Source organism: Phalaenopsis equestris, unplaced genomic scaffold (genome assembly GCF_001263595.1).
Source record: "Phalaenopsis equestris unplaced genomic scaffold, ASM126359v1 Scaffold000715, whole genome shotgun sequence".
In the NCBI taxonomy this organism is placed as follows: domain Eukaryota; kingdom Viridiplantae; phylum Streptophyta; class Magnoliopsida; order Asparagales; family Orchidaceae; genus Phalaenopsis; species Phalaenopsis equestris.
The window spans coordinates 43,170-64,277 of NW_018165155.1; the positions used below are offsets into that span (position 1 = coordinate 43,170).

At 32.5% G+C, this 21,108-nt stretch overlaps 1 protein-coding gene across 4 annotated transcripts in view; it reads right to left on the reverse strand.

Annotated features, from left to right (window-relative positions):
* LOC110030396 (eukaryotic translation initiation factor 2A) overlaps window positions 1-21,108 on the reverse strand; it is a 121,835-nt gene that overhangs the window by 20,935 nt on the left and 79,792 nt on the right. For all 4 annotated transcript variants that reach the window (XM_020733088.1, XM_020733089.1, XM_020733087.1 and 1 more), the window contains exons 3-9: window positions 3,170-3,272; window positions 2,724-3,078; window positions 2,452-2,638; window positions 2,146-2,380; window positions 1,983-2,051; window positions 1,796-1,897; window positions 1,354-1,394 (exon numbers count right to left, since the gene is read on the reverse strand). In XM_020733088.1, coding sequence (XP_020588747.1) covers window positions 1,354-1,394; window positions 1,796-1,897; window positions 1,983-2,051; window positions 2,146-2,380; window positions 2,452-2,638; window positions 2,724-3,078; window positions 3,170-3,200 — 1,020 coding nt within the window. In that variant the 5' untranslated portion in view covers window positions 3,201-3,272. The remainder of the gene's footprint in view (window positions 1-1,353; window positions 1,395-1,795; window positions 1,898-1,982; window positions 2,052-2,145; window positions 2,381-2,451; window positions 2,639-2,723; window positions 3,079-3,169; window positions 3,273-21,108) is intronic.

Sequence of the window (21,108 nt, forward strand, 5' to 3'; positions counted from 1 at the left end):
TTCGAGCCCTCTTAGGTCACCCCACCCATCCCAAGATCTCACCCTAGTTTGATCATTTGTGTCGTGTGGGTTGCTATTTCATATTTTCAGGTGTCTTGTTGATATATTTTCCCTTTAAAATGTGTTGATTATAGCTACCTATTTACTTTTAATAATAATACTTGTTTTTTCAATTGTGGTTTGAGTTAACTCTGGTATCTCCTAATGAATCAGTCTAATTTTAATGATCCAAACTTATTTAGACACCGCCTCTCCTGTGAATGTTTTCTTGAGCAGCAAGCCTAAATCAAGCTTCATATCATCCTGAGCTTTTTATCAAGTTTGTTAATAGCTTTAAACGATACTATTTACGATCATGAATAATTGAGCAAAAAGCTATTCATGCTTCTGTATTTAACAATCAAGTATTTATAAAAGTGTTCAAACTTATTCGATTAATTAATCAAACAATCATAAATGAGCTCTAATCAAACCGAGCCAAAATAGTTTACTTTGCCAATGTCATCCAGGAAGTGCATTATGCTAATTTGATCTATTTAATGCATTTGAGAGCTCAAATTGTTAGTCTACCAATTGATCTTACACATTTTTTATAAATGAACTCCACAATCTAAATTGAATCAAGCATCTATAATCCACACTAGGCTTTTTGATCTGTCAATCTAAGATTAAGATACCATTTTCAAAACATTGATCAATAATTCAAAATCCAATTTTGGTATCATGTTCCAAATTATATCTTAGATATATCAAATAACAACAACAAGAAGCCTTTATCCCACTAAGTGGGGTCGGCTACATGAATCATTTTTCTCCATTGCCATATTGTGCATCATATTTTCATTTAATTCTAATATATTGTGATCGTTTTTTATACAATATGCCCAAGTCTTTCTAGGTCTAACTCTGTCTTTATTAACATAAGTTAAATCTAAAACACTTACTCTCCTAACCGGATTATCAGATAGTCAAAGTTTAATATGACCAAACCAAATCACAGATATATTAAAGATAATGATAAAATTAGGTAATGATGACAGATAAACGACTAGCAAGAAGGTAGGCCAAAGCTAGTGATTTAGTTGTTCTCTCTAATAATATTTGTGCTAAAACTATTTAAAACAAATACTCCGTGGACCTTGCGGACCTTGCCTAAGAGAGAATGTTTGTGTAATATTGTTGTTTGTGTAACAGTTTTCTATCTTTATAATTTAACAACGTGGTATACAGCTACATCTCAAGCAGATGATAGTTGAATGGAAGAAGTGAAATTATATTAATATAATAATAGGTAAAAATGTTTCAAAGATATTAAGACAATCCTTGTCAAGCTTCAGAATATAATCTACGTACCATATCACCAGGTAAGTTACCAAAACCTGCCAAACATAGAACTGGTCGAACGGTCAAAGAAACATGCATGGATATAAGAAAAAATCCGGCTCAGCCCATTACCACTCGATTAATCAAATAATAGAAGGAAAATTTACATACATACCACACAATTCTTTAATAATTACATACATAACCCCAAAACTTTCATATTTACATTTATAACAGTTTAGTGTGATAAATCTACGCAAGAAAAGGTGGATTTATGTTTTTAAAAGTAGGTAATAGTGATATTTTTAATGTGATATTAAAAATTTAAGTGATATACATGTAAATATACATAGGAATTGTTTGGAAAGAATGTAAATTCCCCTTTATAGAAATGCTTTAAATCAACTTCCCTTCGAGTTTAAAAACTACGAAGCTAACTATTTGAACTAAACAATTTGCCTGACAAGGATACATTTTCCTTTCGGATTCCATCTGATTGTATTATAAGGACCTGTACCCAGCTCAAGCAATGGGCGGCATTTCTTGTCAAATATTGTTGCGCTTGAAGGAACAACTATGAAAAATCAAGAAATATTAAACTAAATCAACCCATGAAATTCAAAAAAGCAAGGAAAAGTACAAGGGAAAGAAAACATTACATCCATAGACAACGGCAAATTCCGAGCCCGAGGGTGCCCATTGAACATCATGAACGGGACCCTCTTTCCCCGTCAGATGCTCCAAAGATAAACCACGTGCTGGCTTTTAATGTAAAGAAAGGAGGAAATCTATGACAATAAAAAGTAAGAAAGGAAAACATACTGAGTGGAACAAGTCCCTCATGACTCCCATCTGTTGTCAAGTAATTCAACTTAGACTCTCCATAATAACTCTGGTTTGTTTTGTCCACATCAGACTGGGCAACAGCCAGAAGACCTGTAGAGCCATGGTTCCAGTTTAGTTGTATGCTAGAGCACCGGAAGAAGCTTCTTCTGGCGACAGGATTTGCCTGTCCATCTTGATTACAGGAAAAGATCTGGACACTGGCAGGAACACCCTGAAAAGGGAATATTTGATGTCAGAGGCCCAATAGTCCTACAAATTTTTACAAATTAAATTATAAGGGACCTTTGATTCTGCAAAAAAAGCAGCAATATGAGATCCAGGAGTCTTTGAAAGCTCTACTGCCGTCACCCCAGGTACTCTCAGCCTATATATAATTCCCTTGGAAAAATTCTTTCCGTCAAAAAATTGTATCTCGTTTGTTGACATCCGACAGGCAATGGATTCATCAGAGCTAAATTGGATTACAGGCCTGCAGGATGCATAAATTAGCAAGTAAATTTTCATGCTAAAATGTGTAGATGTAAATAATTAATTTGTTGAACGGTTGAATAAACCATGTGGTTTTCGTCATATTCTTCTGAAAGTGTTGATAAACAGCAGCTCCAGTTTCTATCAACCAAAGCACCACATTCTTCTCTTGGGGCGTAGAAGATTTTTGGAATGTTTGGAGATAAGTTCCGCAAGGGGACAGAGTAGAAGCAGACACAGCAGGTATATCAAAGGATTTGATCTTAGTGGAGCTATTGCAATCATAAACACAAATTGTTGAGTTGCTTTCTGTCACCATAAGTCTCGAACCGTTTTCACTGTATTTTGCAGCAGAGCAAGGAACTCTCCCAAGTCTGACCTTTGGTTGACCATCATTGAATGGAGGCCCACTCCAAATGGAGAATCCTTCAGGTTCTCGAGCTGCATAGAAAGACAGAAACCAGGAAAAAATATAAATAAATAAAAAATAGATTTGATTTGGGGGACTAATCTGCGACAAAAGTAGTTATACCTAATATTTCTAGTGTTCGTGCTTTATTCATGGTTGGTACCACTTCCAACTGATACCTGGGAAAATGACCGGTACAAGTACGAAGCTGAGTTCCAAATTTATCCTGCATAAGAAATTCTCACTACATTTAAAGAGTTAAAAAAAAATCATAACTTAACCAAATTCTAAACTAAAATTTCGAGCATAAATTTCCAAATCAAATGCAATACAGCCAAAAAGGAATCATCTACTTGGTCTGCCTTGCGTCACTGGTATGTAACTTTTTCTTTTAGCCTGTTAAAATAAAGCTATGCAGCTATACCCATTCTTCTTCAAACCAAACAGAAGTTCGAAGTGCAAATTGAAACAAGGTTTTAATGGGTGTGCCTGAGTCGGCCAACTTGCATTAGTATAATATTTTACAAAAAGTGAATTTGCTGTTAAAATATAGTCCAATCTAATATATATATATTACTCTCAAGCAATCACATATAGTCAAATCATAAATTTAGATTCTCATTAGTTGGCCACAGGTAGAGGCATGATTTGCACATGTAATAGAATAAATCCTAATCATACTAAGCATCAACTAGAAGATCTCCAATATGAACCTTGCTACCGTTAGTTAAATATTCTCATATGTTGAGATTTGTTTAGTTATCTGTGAGAAATAGCATAATAGTAGATATGAAGGAAACAATAAACGGATAGATTTCAAATTCCTAGAAATCTAGTGTGCTAAAGAATTGTCAGATGAAAATCTTTTGTGCTTAAGTACATAGGTCAGTGGATGGTAATATTGTGAAGAATTTCAAGGTATTGGGTTCAAACATTCACCCAGCTTGAAAAAAAAAAGTATCTTACCAAACTAATAAAACATGTTGAAGTTTAATTTGTGAACACAGCTAGAATAATGGTTTGAAATAAGAATTTAAAACAAAATCAATATGCTTTAACCATTGATGAGGGTTTTCATAGCCGTTTTAAGTCTATTCAAATCCAAGTGCTACTTAGATTTTAAAAAAAAATAGTGGGTGTTTGGTAGAGAATTTGAGCAGGATTTAAGTGGGATTTGACAATAAAACCTGCCAGAGTTTTTGGACAAGTTAAATCTACCCCATTTTTATACTCATTCCAACTCTGTTCAGCGTGAATCCTAGATTTATTAAATACGAGAGTTCGGTAGATTTAGAAGATTTGGCAAAAGAATGTGCAAGGATGGGGAGAGAAAACAGTACTCAGAGCTTGCCGTCACTTCAAGCTTCGCCTGCAATTGAGGTTTTAGTCATCAAAACATCGTGAATCCTAGATTCCAATAAAATCTGTTTGGTAGAGAATTTGAGCAGAATTTAAATGGGAGATTTAAATGGGATTTGACAATAAAACCTGCCAGAGTTTTTGGACAAGTTAAATCTACCCCATTTTTATACTCATTCCAATTCTGTTTCAGCGTGAATCCTAGATTTATTAAATACGAGAGTTCAGTAGATTTAGAAGATTTGGCAAAAAAGAATGGGCAAGGATTGGGAGAGAAAACAGTACTCAGAAGCTTGCCGTCACTTCAAGCTTTGCCTGCAATTGAGGTTTTAGTCATCAAAACATCGAATGCTATCCTCAAACCACACTTCCAGGAGCATAATCACGGATGAGAGCGCAAAGGAGGTGGCCGCCATTGATTCTGTCAAGTGTAAACTTGAAAATCATTCTCACGACTCGCCACCATTGGCTTGTTTTACCCCGACTAGGGATCGCGCTGGTGGAAATGAGAAAATCAAGACATTGGTGTTGGGAATAAAATTTTCAGAGGTTCATTTCATAGCATTAAATGACGCACCAATAAGATGGATAAGGGATAAGCTTAATCTGGGCTCATATGTCAATAAATTATGTTAATATGTTAAAGAACGATTATGAAAATATTGAATTGAGGTTATAACTTAATTTGATTAAAGCTAATTTTAAAAAAAAAATTAGTTGGTAATTGATTAATTATAAATTAATATACTATTTAAACCTAATCATAATTTCATTAATTTAATTATGATAGATTTAATAAATAATTAAATAATGATTGATAGTGATTGTTAAGCAACTAATTATTGATTCATTATTTTAATGAATTTCCAATTAATGATTAAAATAAATTAATGAATATCAATGTACTGGTTAATAACAGTTTATTGAAGAGAAATTCCGATCAATAATTAAGATAATTAATTAGCTTAATAAGTAACTTACTATAATTAGAAATGATTAAAATTAAGCCTTTTAATATTAAAATTTTCTTTGAACCAACAGACTTAAATCCTTACAAAAATTATCAGATAGTTTGCCAAGATATAGAAGGATGTAACTTCTATCGTATCAACAGTTCTTAGAATTTAACAATTCATAAAGCTGAATCTATGGGATTTATTAAATCCTACTCGAGTTAAATCCCATAAGTTAGAAAAAGGATGAACCTTCAAGATTAGAACCTGGTCTAATGGATTTATTAAAACAACCAAAGCACCTGGTCTAATGGATTTATTAAAACAATCACAAAGAAAGAGAGAGCAAGAGAGATGCTTACAAGCTAGAGAAGAAGTAGGAATGCAGAAAATCAATACAGAAGATGAGCAAGGGATAAGGACTTTGAGAGTATATTGGTTTTCTCAAACTGACCCTTATCATACTAGAACCAACTAATTATACAATTCTCTTTTAAATATCTGATTATAAATCTGCAATAATTCATTCAACTCTTTTTCGTACTAATCTAGTAATAAAAAACATGGAAGGGATGATAATAAAATGGTTTGATCCACAGGAAATATTTATTAATGGAAGAAATGGCACAGAAGCACATCTTCATGGACAATTCAATTAGAGATTTCATTAAGAATATGTGCTTAGTTTGATAATATAATGTTGTTCTGCTCCTTTAATTCCGCTGAAATTAAATCAACAGTCTCACATATATAAAAGATATAAGATGTAAAAGAGTTGAAATAGCAAAGCCGGCCCATATGCATAGTGAAATATATTTGTGCAGTTTCTACACAAACTAAAATTAATATTTGAAAAATGAACATGAGAAAAGATTTATAAAATGAAGCCTTCTTAATGTAGAATTGATTCTAACAACTAATCAAGTAAGTTCCAATCTATGCTGCGGAGAAAACGCAAACCACTAGAATGGGTCATACTGATCTTTACCTTGGGTCAAGCCTAGTCACATGGAATTGTTACTACTTAAATTAATTATCATGGTAGCATGAAATCTTTTGTGCAATCTATTGTCCGATTAATGATGACCGGCATAGAAAGGATTTTCGATAGTTAAATTACACTTGGGACCATAAGATCAAGGGGTTCCTTTCTATTGGTCCATATTTCTCTAAAATCTTTAGATTTATTAGTCAAATTATGTGTTTCAATGGTCTCTTTCCATGACGGATTCATTAAAAATCCTCCAGATTCCCAAAATGCACTTCACTAAGAAAACTAGCAAAAGAAGTAATTAAGACAAATGAAGAAATGCAGGGATGGAGCTCCAACCCAATATTTAGTAATTCACCATCCCCAATAAGTACGTGGATGGTTCTTGCACTCTACTGTGGTGAAAATAAATAATAAAACCTTGCAGTGGAGATCCAGTTTATCTAAGCACTTGGCGTTAGGGTTTTGCACATGAAATTTTTTGTTCACTTTTTTTTAGGGGAAAAATAAAATCTTATGGCTTCATTTAAGGTTTTGCATGTTGTTTATATGCTAAAATCTATTTTTTATTCAATTTTGTTTTTTAGTAACGACTCTATGGTTTACCATCATTCCATTATTTAACCAAAACAATACAATTCATGGAAGTTTTTTTATGGTTTTTTTCCTTATGGCACTGTGCCCGTTATTATATATATCACGTCCTTGCATGATTCTAACGAGAAATGAAAATAAATCAGCAATTTTAAGGCCTTCTTGAAGCATAATCAATGAAGTTCTTTTGGTATGCAACTAATTCTCACATAGCATGCATATTTGACAAGTAAATGGTTATCTATATATTAGGGTTGCAAGTGAACCAAAGCACCCGAACAACATGTCAACTTTAACTCGATTAATATACTCATTTAAATTCATTCAGATTAGCAATTAACTAAGTTAAAGCTCTGTTTAAAAACAAAAAAATTAAGCAAATCAAACTTAAAAAATGGCTCAACTCATTTATTTATGTTTATGAACAAACCAATTTATTGTTTAACAAGTCATTTGATAAAGGTATAATATTAAGGTCGATAATAACTCAAATATTATTTAAATAGGGGTTTACTATTATTACATTATTTAACCAAAATAATACAACTCATGGTAGTTTTTTGATGGTGTCCATCGTTATGACATTGTGCTCACTATATATTTTATTATTGCATAAAGGTCGGCAAGACTATCGATGATTGATTCTAACGAGAAATGAAATAAATTATTAAATATATATATTCAACAATTCTAAGGCCTTCTTGAACTAGAATCAATGAAGTTTTTGTGGAATGCAGCTAATTCTCACATACCACGCATATTTGACTACTAAATGTTTATCAAAACATTAGGACTGTAAGCGAGCCAATGCAATCGATGAACATCTCAACTTTGGCTCAATTAATACTCATCTAAATTCATTCAAATTAGCAATTAAATAAGTTCAAGCCCTATTTAAAAACTTAATAAATTAAACGAATCAAACGTAAAAATGGTCAAACTCATTTATTTATGTTTATGAAAAAACTAGTTTGTTGTTCAATAAGTCATTTGATAAATGCATACTCGATAATAACTCAAATATTATTTAAATTAAATTTGATTAAATTGAACATATTAAATTAAATATTTAATAGCAATATTCCATAAATTAAAATCAATAATATTTAGGAGTTAATTATCAATTACACTTTTATTTTATTAATATCTAATCATTTAACCCAATTTATTAATTAATCCACCATTATATAATCTGATTTAGCAATATATTATATAATCCTTCATGTTCAATCCATAACTACTTTTAGTAATAATTAATCTACAATTATATAATTACAATCTTTCCCTTTCATAATCCACCATCCCCTGCCCAAGCCACAAGGAAAATTGATTGGAGCTGCATAGGACTTAGCTAGGGGAACAAATCAAGTAAGCATCTGAAAAATGAGAAATCAACAGGAGCTTCAACGACCTTAAACCCATAGAAGCATCCGAAGAAATCACAAAGCACTTGCATCATGTATAGCCAAAAAAAGATGGATTTTACAAAACTAGCATAAAATTTAGCAAATGGGTTCTCTCATTATCCTTTTTTTGATAATTTTATGTTGTGGATGGAACAAGTTTTTACTATTATTTCCATTATTTAACTAAAACAATACAATTCATAGAAGCTTTTAGAGTCATTCCTCCTTTGTCCGTCACAGCCACTAATCATCTTGGAGGTCGAGATGTACTCAACACTCCGACCCTTATAACATTGGGAGTTGTTCCTAGTTTCTGCCTTTGACGCCTTTAGTGGCGCCTCAGCATCTTATGTTATCGAATTGTCTTTGACATTGTTTTCGATATCTTCTCCCTCAGCGGCGTCTCCGCACCTCACTGCTTCTCGTCATTTATGCTCGCAAGTCCAATGAGTGCTGCAAGTCACGTGCACCGCTTGTACACACACAATCCATCTCTCGATCGAACTCTGTGTGCCCTAGCCACAATCATCTCCTCCATTCGAATGGATAGCGCATATGAGTCGCTCGTCTCGTCCAATCACTAAAGTCGAACTATTGGTCACTCCTACAACCACTAAAATCCCTCCAATGCCTCTGCCATCTTGCACACCAGCCGAAAATCCCTTCTTCCCTATAGTCAGTTCTCTCTATGTAGGTTGCAGGCTTCCCTCTACTCTTCCTTCTGGTCTTCTAAACTATCAGAACTCCTTCATGTAGTTGGAATTCCCCTATTGCAGACCCTCCGTTGGAACTCCTCCTTGTAGCTGGAATTCACCTATTGCATGCCCTCCTTTGTCAGAATCTTCCAGCAACAAGAAGCAACAGGAGCAGCATCAACAGTTGTTTTTTCTCCTTTCTCGCAGTGGCTCTACCTAAGGAAACAACAATCAACCCCATTCCTACAACAAGCAAGAGCCTTAAAGACGCATGAAGTTTATGACTAAGTACGGAATGAAGACATCAAGTTCTACTCAAAAAATTAACTCTATATCACAAACCTGGCATTCTGTCCTTGGAAGTAAATCAGAATAACACGTCAACTTTGTAACAAACCATGGTAATATATCCTTCTCCCATTTCTCTAATAATGAGAGATTTAGAACTTTGATCATAGATTCATGAGTCTCATATCATTTACCAGAGACATCAATGCTCTAGTAAACTATCAGAAGGCTGCAACATCTACATCGGTCAGACTTGCAGATGGATCACACTAAAAAATTATTGAAAAAAGAGATGTGGAGCTCTTTAAGAATATTACTCTTTCCTCTGTTTTATATGTGTCATAGTTTGATTGCAATTTGATTTCAATTAGTAAGCTTACTCATGATATGAAATATATTACTAAATTCCTTGCAAACTCTTGTAATTTTTAAGTGGATTCAGAGAAGGTGATTAGTATTGTTGAAACAAGACTTATATCTGCTCAAGAAAAGCCTCTCTCTAACAAAATAATCATCCCACCTCAATTTCTATCTAAAATTTCTAAGTTTATTGAGTCCCTGTCTGTCGAAAAACATGTCATATTATGGCATTTTCATCCAGGTCATCCTAATTTCAATTATATTGCAAAGTTATAACTTCATTTGTTTATCAATAAAAATTCTAGTTCTTATCAATATGAGAATTGTCAACTTGTCAAAAAGACTAGAAATAGTTATCTCATGACCCAGTACAACCCTCACACCCTTTTTCTATTATCCATGGTGATTCATGCGACCCTTCAAAGGTGAAAATCCTTAGTGGGGATAGATGGTTTGTCTCACTTTTTGACAATTACACCAGAACTATTTCAGCATTCCTAATGAAGAAGAAATACGAAAAAATTCAAATCTTCCAAAACTTTCATGACATGATTCAAACTCAATTTCAATGTAAAATTTGGATCCTCAAAATTGATAATGCAAAGGATTATTTCAATTCCATCACTAGGTCTCATCTTTCAAAAAATAAAATCATTTATGTGAGTTTACGTATTGATATCCCACAATAGAATAGGGTAGTTGAGAGAAAAAACAAGCATCTCCTTGAGTTAACCCGCCCAATTATGATTTCTTGTCAAATTCCAAAATATTTTTGGGAGGAAGTTATTCTTACTGCAACATACCTTATAAATTGAATGTCTAACTGGGTACCTAACTTCAAAACATCTCTTCATATTTTGGTGGTTGTCTATCCTCACATCAGAGTTTCTCTTCTATAATACCATTTAAAATCTTTGGGTGTGTATACTTTGTTCACATTCATTCCCAAAATCGCATAAAACTTGAACCTAATTATATCAAATGTATTTTTTGGGGCATGCCTTCAACAAAAATAGGTATAAGTGTTACTCCCATGTTACCAGAAAATACTACAACTCTATGGATGTTACATTTTTTTCTAAATCAATTATACTACCCCAAATTGAATGTTCAGGGGGAGAGTACAAATGAACATCAATTTTGGGATGCACTTGATGACACATACATGGTCTCACCACCTACTCCACTTAGCCCTCCTTTCCTAGTTGAGGATGTTCAATCAATCCAGCCAACTCAACCAAAAGTCCATTAAAAAAAAAACTTCGTATGTACACAGAGAAAAAAAATCTTGAATAGGTGGATGACAAATTGAAATAACAGAACTGCACAAACCAAAACCCGAGTCCGTATTCACCTAATTTTTTGTTCAAAAGTCTAGTACTCATGAGTTATCCATTTCATCTTCTGATGATGGTGACAAAAAAAACTAGATATCCAATTCAGAGTATGTAGCTTATGGGAAGCTATCCTCATCCTACAAAGCCTTAGTTTCTAACATTGATAGTTTGCAGATTCCTCAATCCGTTCATGAAGCTCTTGAAAAACCAGAATTGAGGAAAACAATTAAAGAAGAGATTCAAGCGTTGAAGCATATTAACACATGAATTCTTATTAAACTCCCTTTGGATGTAAAACAGTTGGACACAAATGGGTGTTCAGCATCAAATAAAAAGTTGATTGGGCAATGAGAGGTTTAAAGTTAGATTTGTTGCAAAAAGTTTAACTCAAATCTATGGGATTGACTATAATGAGACCTTCGCACCAGTTGTTAAACTAAACATTATCATAGTTCACCTTTCAGTGGCAGTGAACAAGAAATGCAAATTGCATCAACTTAACATAAAAATGCCTTCCTTAATGAGGATATGTAAGAAAAAGTGTATATGGAGATATTACCAAAACTTAAATTTGATTCCAATAGACACCTAATATGCAAACTTGTAAATCCTTTCTTTGGGTTTAAGCAATCACCAAGAGCGTGGTTTGAAAAATTTGCTAAAAGTATAAGATCTAATGGATATTCTTAAGATCAAATAGATCATACTTTAATTCATAAAACACATTCAGAGAATAAAATTGTTGAACTGATAGTATATGTGGATAATATGATTCTTACTGGTGATGATTAAAGAAAGATTCTCAAGATAAAAAAAGTGTTTGTCATTAAATTTGAAATAAAAGGCCTAAGAACCATAAGATATTTTCTAAGTATGGAGGTAGCAAAGCCAAAGAAATGCATTGTCTATCACAGAGAAAATATATTCTAGATCTATTAAAATAAACGGATGATTAGATGCAAGTTTGTTGACACTCTAATGGATCCTAACAAGAAGTCTAATATGGGAGAAGAAAGTGTATCTGCGGATAAGGAGAAATATCAAAGATTAGTAGGAAAACCGATCTACTTGTCACATACAAACCCAGATATTACATTCTTTGTTGGCATTGTGAGTCAACACATGAATAGCCCAAATGAAGAACATTTGGAGATGGTGTAAAAGATTCTGAGATTTCTTAAAAAAACTTCTGATTATTTATTATTTTTTTAGAAAACCAAAAATAGAGAGGTAAAAATCACGGACATAAGGTCCACCACAGACTATTAGGCTGAATAACTCACTGACATAAGGTCCACCACAGACTATTGCTCTTATGTATGAGGAAATATAGTTACAAGAAGTAAGAAGCAAGTTGTTCTTTGTAGAATCACTGTTGAATCAGAGTATAGGGCACTTACCTTAGAAATTTGTGAAGTGATCCGGATTCAAAAATTATTAAGGGAATTGGGGTGCACCTCTAATAAGCATATACAGTTGTTTTATGACAGTCAAGCAGTCATAAGTATTGTCAAGAATCTAGTGCATCATGATAGCACCAAATATATTGAAATTGGTAAGCACTTTATCTCTGAAAATATTGATATTGAAATTATATAGCTGAGTTACATCTCGATACACTAAGAAGTTGTTAACGTCTTAAAGTTCAATAACCAGTCTTATCTCTACAACAACTATGACCCAGCTTAAGAGGGAGTGTGGAAAACTGAGAATATCAACTCCACGTCATGGTGGTTCAGTCGGCTGCTTCACAAGGTCATGAAAAGATTTGATTAGGGTATCTTTGGAAATCCTTTTATTAATTTTAATCCCTTCCTACTTTATGTTTCCTTATTTTCTATTTCTGAATTTTTTATTTTCCTAATTTAGACTATATATATTTGGTATGTTTGTAAATTAAGATGGATTGGTATATATATATATATATATATATATATATATAACAAAGGAATAGTCGGAGGCTATTAGTCGAGCCCCGATCATCCCTAATGAGCCCAACCACTCGAGTACCACACCCTACACACGGGGGGATTCGAACCCCAGACCATAAGGGACTTGCACTGTCGAAGCGGATGCTCTACCAACTGACCTGGGAAAGCAAGGCTGGTTTCTGTATGTGTGTGGGGCGGAGGGGGGTGTGCCCTACATATGAATAATAAAATCAAGTAGTTATTTTCCTCCCAAAATTAATTTTTCAACTTTTGAAAAAATAACAAATATATGAGGAACATGTGACAAAGTGTGGCCTTGGAGTAGCGGCAAGATGATTGCTTCAGGCTATAGAGGTTTTCATTGAGCGTGCATAATAGAATTTATTTTTCTTAAATGTCTTCCTTAGAGATGTTACGATCTGATTTCGACCCGAGTTGATGTCGGCTCAAAATAGACTAAAATAAATTCGATCCAAAATTTTGGTACGTAGCTCCGCTCGTTTATTTCGATTTGATCTCTATCTGATCTCAATCTGACCAAAATTCAAATCAATTTTCGAGCAATTAATGATCTTCGAGCTAAATTTGCTAAATTCACAACCTTAACATCACTAGGGCCACTAACGAGCTGATTTCGAGCCAATCTGGGGTCAGCTCAAGATCGACTCGAAATAAATTCGATCCAAAATTTTGGCTTGTAGTTCGGCTTGTTTATTTCGATTCGATCTCATTCAGAGCCAAAAGGCAAATCAATTTTCGAGCGATTAACAATTTTCGAGCTAAATTCACAACTCTGGCCTTCCTTTGAATAGCCAATTGTCATAGCAAAAAATAATCTTACATACATCTATTCCATTTGCAAATATTTAGTAGCTACAATACATAATGCTTATTATACAATAATCAGATAGACCACTAGAAAGAATTCTAGTCAAACTAATGCCATCTCTTAATTAAAACATTTCACCATCAACCACTCCTTGTTCCTTTTGTTATTATGATATTATTTGATATTATAAATCCATTTATTTTGTGAAGTTTTCTTTCTTTGGATAATTTAGTCAATATTCAAGTGTTATTTTATAGGCCAAATTTATTTCCATTATTGTTAGCTACCACTTAGATGCATGTTCAAACAATATAGCTTCATAGCATTAAAGTTCACTAGCATCAATAAGCAAAAATTAATATTGCCAATGGGAATAGTGGTTAATAAGGTTTGGAGTTTCTGTGATCTTTTAGATTGATTTTGATTATTTTGGTGTATATTGTCTTCTATTAAAATCAACGGATTTTCTAATTCTAGTTGCTTTGCAGAAGAAATCCCTTCTTTGTTGGTATTTGGCATGTCTTCATGCATTATAGTTAAAATAAAAGTAATATTTTTATCTAAGATTGTTTTCTTGTTCTCAGCATCCCGATCTATAGCCAAAAATCTTTAGAATATAACCTATAAAGTAATGTTTCGTTGATTGTGAATCATGTTTGTCTCTTCCATTATGCGTACACGCAAGGACGACAACCAAAAAAATTTAAATGTGAATACCTTCTTTCCGGTCCAACTTCTTCAAGAAGCTCGGAATGAAGAGCATATGGCCCTTAATTGATGATATATGTAACTATATTTAGCACATCAACCCATAATGTTTTTAGCAGTTTTATATGTATTTTCATGCTCATGGCTAATTTCTTCAGTATTTGTTTATTCTTTCAATAACTATTCCATTAGATAGTCATAAGATTGTTCTCTCATAAAAAGCCATTTATCATAATTCCACTCATATCGAATAATAGAGTTCTTAAAAAATCACTCCTATTGTGTCTGAAACATGTAATGGTATAGAGTGCATCAATCTTATTTTACCCAAGCAATCACCATAACTCGTTTAATTACCTTTCAAGTGTCAACTTTAAATGCGACAGTACATCCATCTCTCGCAAGTGGTAATTTCAAAAACAGATTTCTCCTTAGGCTTAAAATTTTTGTATCTTTTTCAACTTCTATATGGCTCCATATCATCATGTCTCTTATGTCAACAAAATATTTAAAGGCCATCGCGAGCAACAAAAACTTTGTCATAAATGCCTGTAAAGAAATTTCTCTTTAGCTTGTCATCAAAGCTTCTAGCCATGAGCATTGAATGTGACACTGTATCCTTTAATTATAAGTTTTTCTATAAAAATCAAGTTTCTCCTTATGCCAAAATTGTGTCTAATCTTGTTTAGCTTTCATGTCCCTCCAATTACGATTTGGAGTATTGCTCCATCAATGCTGATAATAGTTAAGAGCCCATCATCAGCATAAAATAGTTTCCATTAATTGCCTATAAAATAATTTATCATTAGCACTTGATGAAAGGAAGAATAAAAAGATGCACCCAGGTTCAGTATCCATTATTCCAATGGACTATCAATACTAAGGATAAGTGCATCTTAAATGTCTTTCATAGCAAGATTCACAATATCTTCTCTCTATTTTTGCCCCTATTCTTATTTATTTTGCAACAATCTTCCATCATGTGTTCTAGTTTTCCATAATGTCAGCATCCATTAAAGCAACATCAAGGTTTGCTTTCATTATGATATGTTTTGTATTTACTCATGCTTAATGATTTGGCCATGCATTTACCTTGATTATTGCTTTAATTTTGAGGCATGCTTCCTATCAATATTCAAAAAAGAAAATTAAGGGATTTCACTCACATATGTCATTGAATATATTAGTTAAGAAAGAGATCTTTGACTTCTTTAGCTTCAATTTACTTCATCTATAAGAGTTGTTGATGTCTATTACTACATCGACTTAACTTTCATGCAGGAATCAAAAATAAACTTAAGGCACAAATTGTCGTCAAAATTGAAGTACACAGAGCTCGAGTGACTTGTAATCGGGATGATCTCATTGATGTGCATAGCAAATATAATCTCCTTCATCAATAATGCAATTAAAAACTTGTGCATAAGATGTAGCTCATTTATAGTATAGGGTTTCTTGTATATGTCTGATAAAGCATTTATCACACTTCTTGTGATATTTTCATTAAAAATATTGAATGCAATGTTCATGGCCGGGAAGATATGAATAACTCCTAATGCTTGCGTATACATCAAACCCCACTCCTCTTGATCAATAGCAGATGGCTTTGATCCCTTCAAATTTTCATAAGTCTTTCTTTAATTTGAGAAATATTCTATTAACATCTCCCAATAACCAAAGTCTCAAACACCAAATTGTCAATATTGATATTTTTTGTTTTTCATTGTTCAATTTTCTATGTTGATACCAATTGTTAGATTAATAGTAATAACTAAAATATAAGAAAATCACAAACCAAATACACAAACCAACACACAAAATTTGTGTTCTGGTGAGATCCACCAATGTTCACTATTGCACAAATATAGAATAATTCACTAAGCTTAAAAAATGGTATATGGAATGATTGAAATTATCATAAATAAGGATAAAAATATCACTTAGTTTATGTGAGAGAGAGAGAGAGAGAAACCACCTACTGTGAAGAAGAAAATTGGACAGAGAAAGAGATGGCATTGTTGATGCTACTACTCCCCTTCTAATTTGGGTGGCACACCCTTCCCTCCCTCATTTTTCCCACCCCTCAACACCATGCAACAATCTTCTTATAAAAGGTATAGAGGTGTTACATAACAATCTTGCTAAGATTATGTAAATGGTTGTAAGTAACATAATTGTAGAGATTACATCGAGATGATAAACAACAAACTTGTAGGGGTAAGATTAAGAGTTGTAGGTAAAAAATTTATAGGGTTTAGGTAGCAAACTTTATCTCTATATCATGATAGTTATTGTAAATAATCTTCTCAGATCTGTCTTTATCTCCATCACCGTCATCATATTTAGAATAAAACTAAATATTTCATATCACCCTGATTGAGCATAGTATTACTATGTTTTGAGATGATATTCCTCTGATATATTTAAGCGGAAAAAAAAAGGCATTAAATGTGGTTTTGTATTGGTCTCTCCATTATTCTTTCATAAAAAAAAAATTTGATAGCATAAAATAGTATTAAATAATTTATGGCAGGCATTTAAAGCAATAAATTGTAATACAACGATAAGAAAGAACAATACTAGTAAGTAGGATTTGAAAACATATCTAACAACTACAAATACTCAAATGAAATTAGTTGGCATATGAGGAGATTTACAAAGTCAAAAATTATAAGTTAATATATTGACAAATCCAAGATTGCATATATTGTAAGTTGGTTTACCATCTTTTCAAGGTTGAATGAGCAAATAAAAATGGCATAAGAAAAAAAGAAAAGCCTTGTTATTGTGAATATTTTCTCAAAACTATAAGTATCCCAATTACAATCATCATCATTAGCTTTTGTATAAGATCAGCTAATTGAGCGTTTACAATATTTTCATATGATAGTCTAAACTGATCTCAATTATATATGATTTTCCTGATTAAGCACTTACATCATATTCTCATATAATAGTTCAATAATATTTTTTAATAGGAAAGTGAACTATATAAAGTCCAATTTTGAGTTAATTCCACTTAGCTTTTTTTGAAAAAAAAAATGGTTGTGTAAAATACATTATATATTAATATGCAATTAATTGTAATAAAGAAAGAAAAATACTACTAGTAACCCATAAATCTCTTTGTTTCCATCACCATTAACATCATTAGCCTTATCATAGCTATTTGGAATTGGTTTTATAAATGCTTATTTTCTACACATTTCTATTGAGTGTTGCACGAGGTGATACTTATATTACATAAATCATTGTGAGCAATTTATATCCATATTACCTTAGGTTTACCATTTTCCTTCATAATAATTTGATACTAATTTTATCTACTCAACTAATAAATGCATTTTCTACCCTTTTTAGTTAAGGGAAGGCAAGAATATCCAAAAAATAATCTAAACAATGATGAAAGTTCCAATCTACACTTAGTGAAATATGGTAAAAATTTTTAGTAGAAGAGACATCACCAATTAATATTTAAATAAAACTTAATAAACTCATAGTTAAAACATCACTTCACTATCATGCGTTTTCATCATAAATTAACAATTTACTCAAAGTGTCACCAAAAAAATTTGAATTTCCAAATAATAAAAAAGAATATAGCTTCAAAATACGTTTACTTTCTCCCATTAAAAAATATTGACACCATAACAATACTTCCACAAATATTATACCGGGATTTAAGCAATGGGTTGTCCCCCTATTTTAAGAAGATACCAGCAAGAAAAGAAGATCTGAAACACTAGTTTAAATGCCTTCCTCCACAGAAAATATACAAAAAACAGTAACAAAAGCTCTAGAAATCTTCAACAACTTGAACAACATCTCCTATGTACTCCAGGTCAGCGAAAGATTCAACATTCAGAGCAAGATATGTATAGTATAATTATAGGTGTTGGTAGAGGTGGCAAAAAAGACAAATCAGTTAATAAAACATCCATAAAATTTGCTTAGAGGTGTTACATAACAATCATGTTAAGATTATGTAAATGGTTGTATGCATCACCTTGTAGGGATAAGATAAAGAGTTGAGGTACAAAATTTATAGGGTTTAGGTAGTAAAATTTAACTCTATATCTTGATAGTTATTATAAATGTCAGAACTGTTTTTATCTCCATCACGGTCACCATATTTAGAATAAAGCTAAATATTTCATATCACCTAATTGAGCATAGCATTACTATGTTTTGAGATGATATTTCTCTAATATGTTTATGCGAAAAAAAAAATCGCTTTGAATGTTGTTTTGTGTTCTCTCCATTATTCTTTAATAAAAAATTGAAAGTGCAAAATAGTAATAAATAATTTATGGCATACATTTAAATCAATAAATTGTAATACAACGATAAGAAAGAACACTATTAGCAAGTAGGTTTAAAATACATCTAACAACTACAAAAACAAAAATGAAAGTAGTTGGCATATGAGGAGCATTTTGCATTTTGCAATATTTTCATATGATAGCGATACCGGAGGTAACCCAAACCATAATAGAAAAGCAAATATTATTACTCGAACCAACTAAGTAGTTACAATCAATATACTTGACAAGAAAAATATAACAAAACGACACAAGAAAATCAGAAATAGCAACAGACAGAACACAAATAATCAAACTAGGGTGGAATCTCGAAGTAGTGGTAATCGGCGAGGGTTTTCCCTCCAATGATGTAGCAAGGAGTGAGTGAAGGTTGTAAGGTGCAGCAGCGATAGTAAAGGGTGTCGACAGCAGCCGCGAAGGGTAGGAGCTGCAGCAAGCTGGAAAGAGAGGAATGGATGATTGGGTGGCTAGAACAGCAAAAATAACAGGAAAAGAATGTTTCTGGGCAGCTGCATCGAGGAGGAATGTAGGCGGAAGCAACGAGGGATGCAGGGAACTACAGGACAGCAAGAGGACAATTTTCTGGGGTGGCTGCAGCGAGGACAAGTGGCTAGATTGGAGAAATTGCAGGGAAAACAGCAAGTTGCGGTTGTTTGGAGACAGCTGCAAAAATGGAAGTCGGTCAGAAGCGACGTGGAGAGGATGTGGAAAATGATATGAAAGATAAATACCACCTTGAGAGAGAGATGCAGTCGAAGCACCACCCAAACCCTTGATTACAGCCCTCGAAGGGAGAAACAAACGCTGGTGACTGTATTAACAAAAATCTAAGCCTAAAACTAAACTATAAACCCTAATACAACACATATATGGGAAATAACAAAAAAGAAATGAAGGATAATAGGAAAAAAGCATAAGAAAGAAAATCTAGATTGTTTCGACCCGTCTCCCGTGATTGTGAAATCCGGTGGTACTGTAGCACTTACAGTACCGCATCTACGGTAAGCTCTCTCGTCAGATAGTCTACAGTTTTTTATGCGAAAATGAGCAGTTTAAAATGTTATTTTGCTTCATTTCATCTACCCCTTTTATTTAGAAAACATTGGTTGTACATAATATATCATAAAATGCACTAATATACAATAAATTGTATTAAAGCATGAATAATACCACTAGAAAGATGATTAAGACATATCTGACTATTATATAAAATTGAATGAGTTACTAAAAATACAAAGACATTACAAAAGTAAACATAATAAGTCACAAACCAAATTCACAACTATTTAATGTAAGCAAGCTGACGGTCTCTATAAGACTAAACAAGTCAATAGAAATGCTAGAGAAAATAAGGGGAGCCTTCATATGTGAAAACTTTTCTCAAATCATCTTTTCTCCATCATAATCATCATCATTAACCTTATCCCAATTATATATGATATTCTTGATGGAGCACTTACATCATATTCTCATATAATAGTTCAATAATATTTTTTTATGGCAAAGTGCTATATATAGTGCTATTTTTAGTTAATTCCACTAATTTTTTTTCGAATGAAAAATTGGATGTGTAAAATACATTATGTATTAATATACAATTAATTGTAATAAAGGAAGAAAAATACTACTAGAAAGCCATAAATCTCTTTTTTTCCATCACCATTAACATCATTAACCTTATCCAAGCTATTTGGAATTGGCTATATAATTGCATATTTTCGAAACATTTATATTGAGTGTTGCTCGAGGTGATACTTATATTACATAAATCATTTGAGCAATTTATATCCATATTACCTTAGGTGTATCATTTTTCTTCATTATCCTTTGACACTAATTTCATCTACTCAACTAATAATGCATTTTCTACCCTTTGTAGTTAAGGGTAGGCAAGAATATCTAAAAAATAAACGAAATGATGATGAAAGTTCCAATCTACATTGAGTGAAATATGGTATAAATTTTTAGTATAAGAGATGTCACAAACTATTATTTAAATAAAACTTAAAAACTCATAGTAAGAACATCACTCCAGTTTCATGGGTTTTGATCCAAAATTAACAATTTACTCAAAGTGCCACCAAAAAATTTTTGAACTTCCGTAGAATAAAAAAATAATATAACTTTAAAATATGTTTACTTTCTCACATTACCAAATATTGACACCATAACAATACTTCCACAGATAGTATACCGGGATTTAAGCAATGAGTTGTCACCCTTTTTTTTAAGAAGATACTCTAAGAAAAAAAATATTCGAAACACTAGTTTAAATGCCTTCCTCTACAG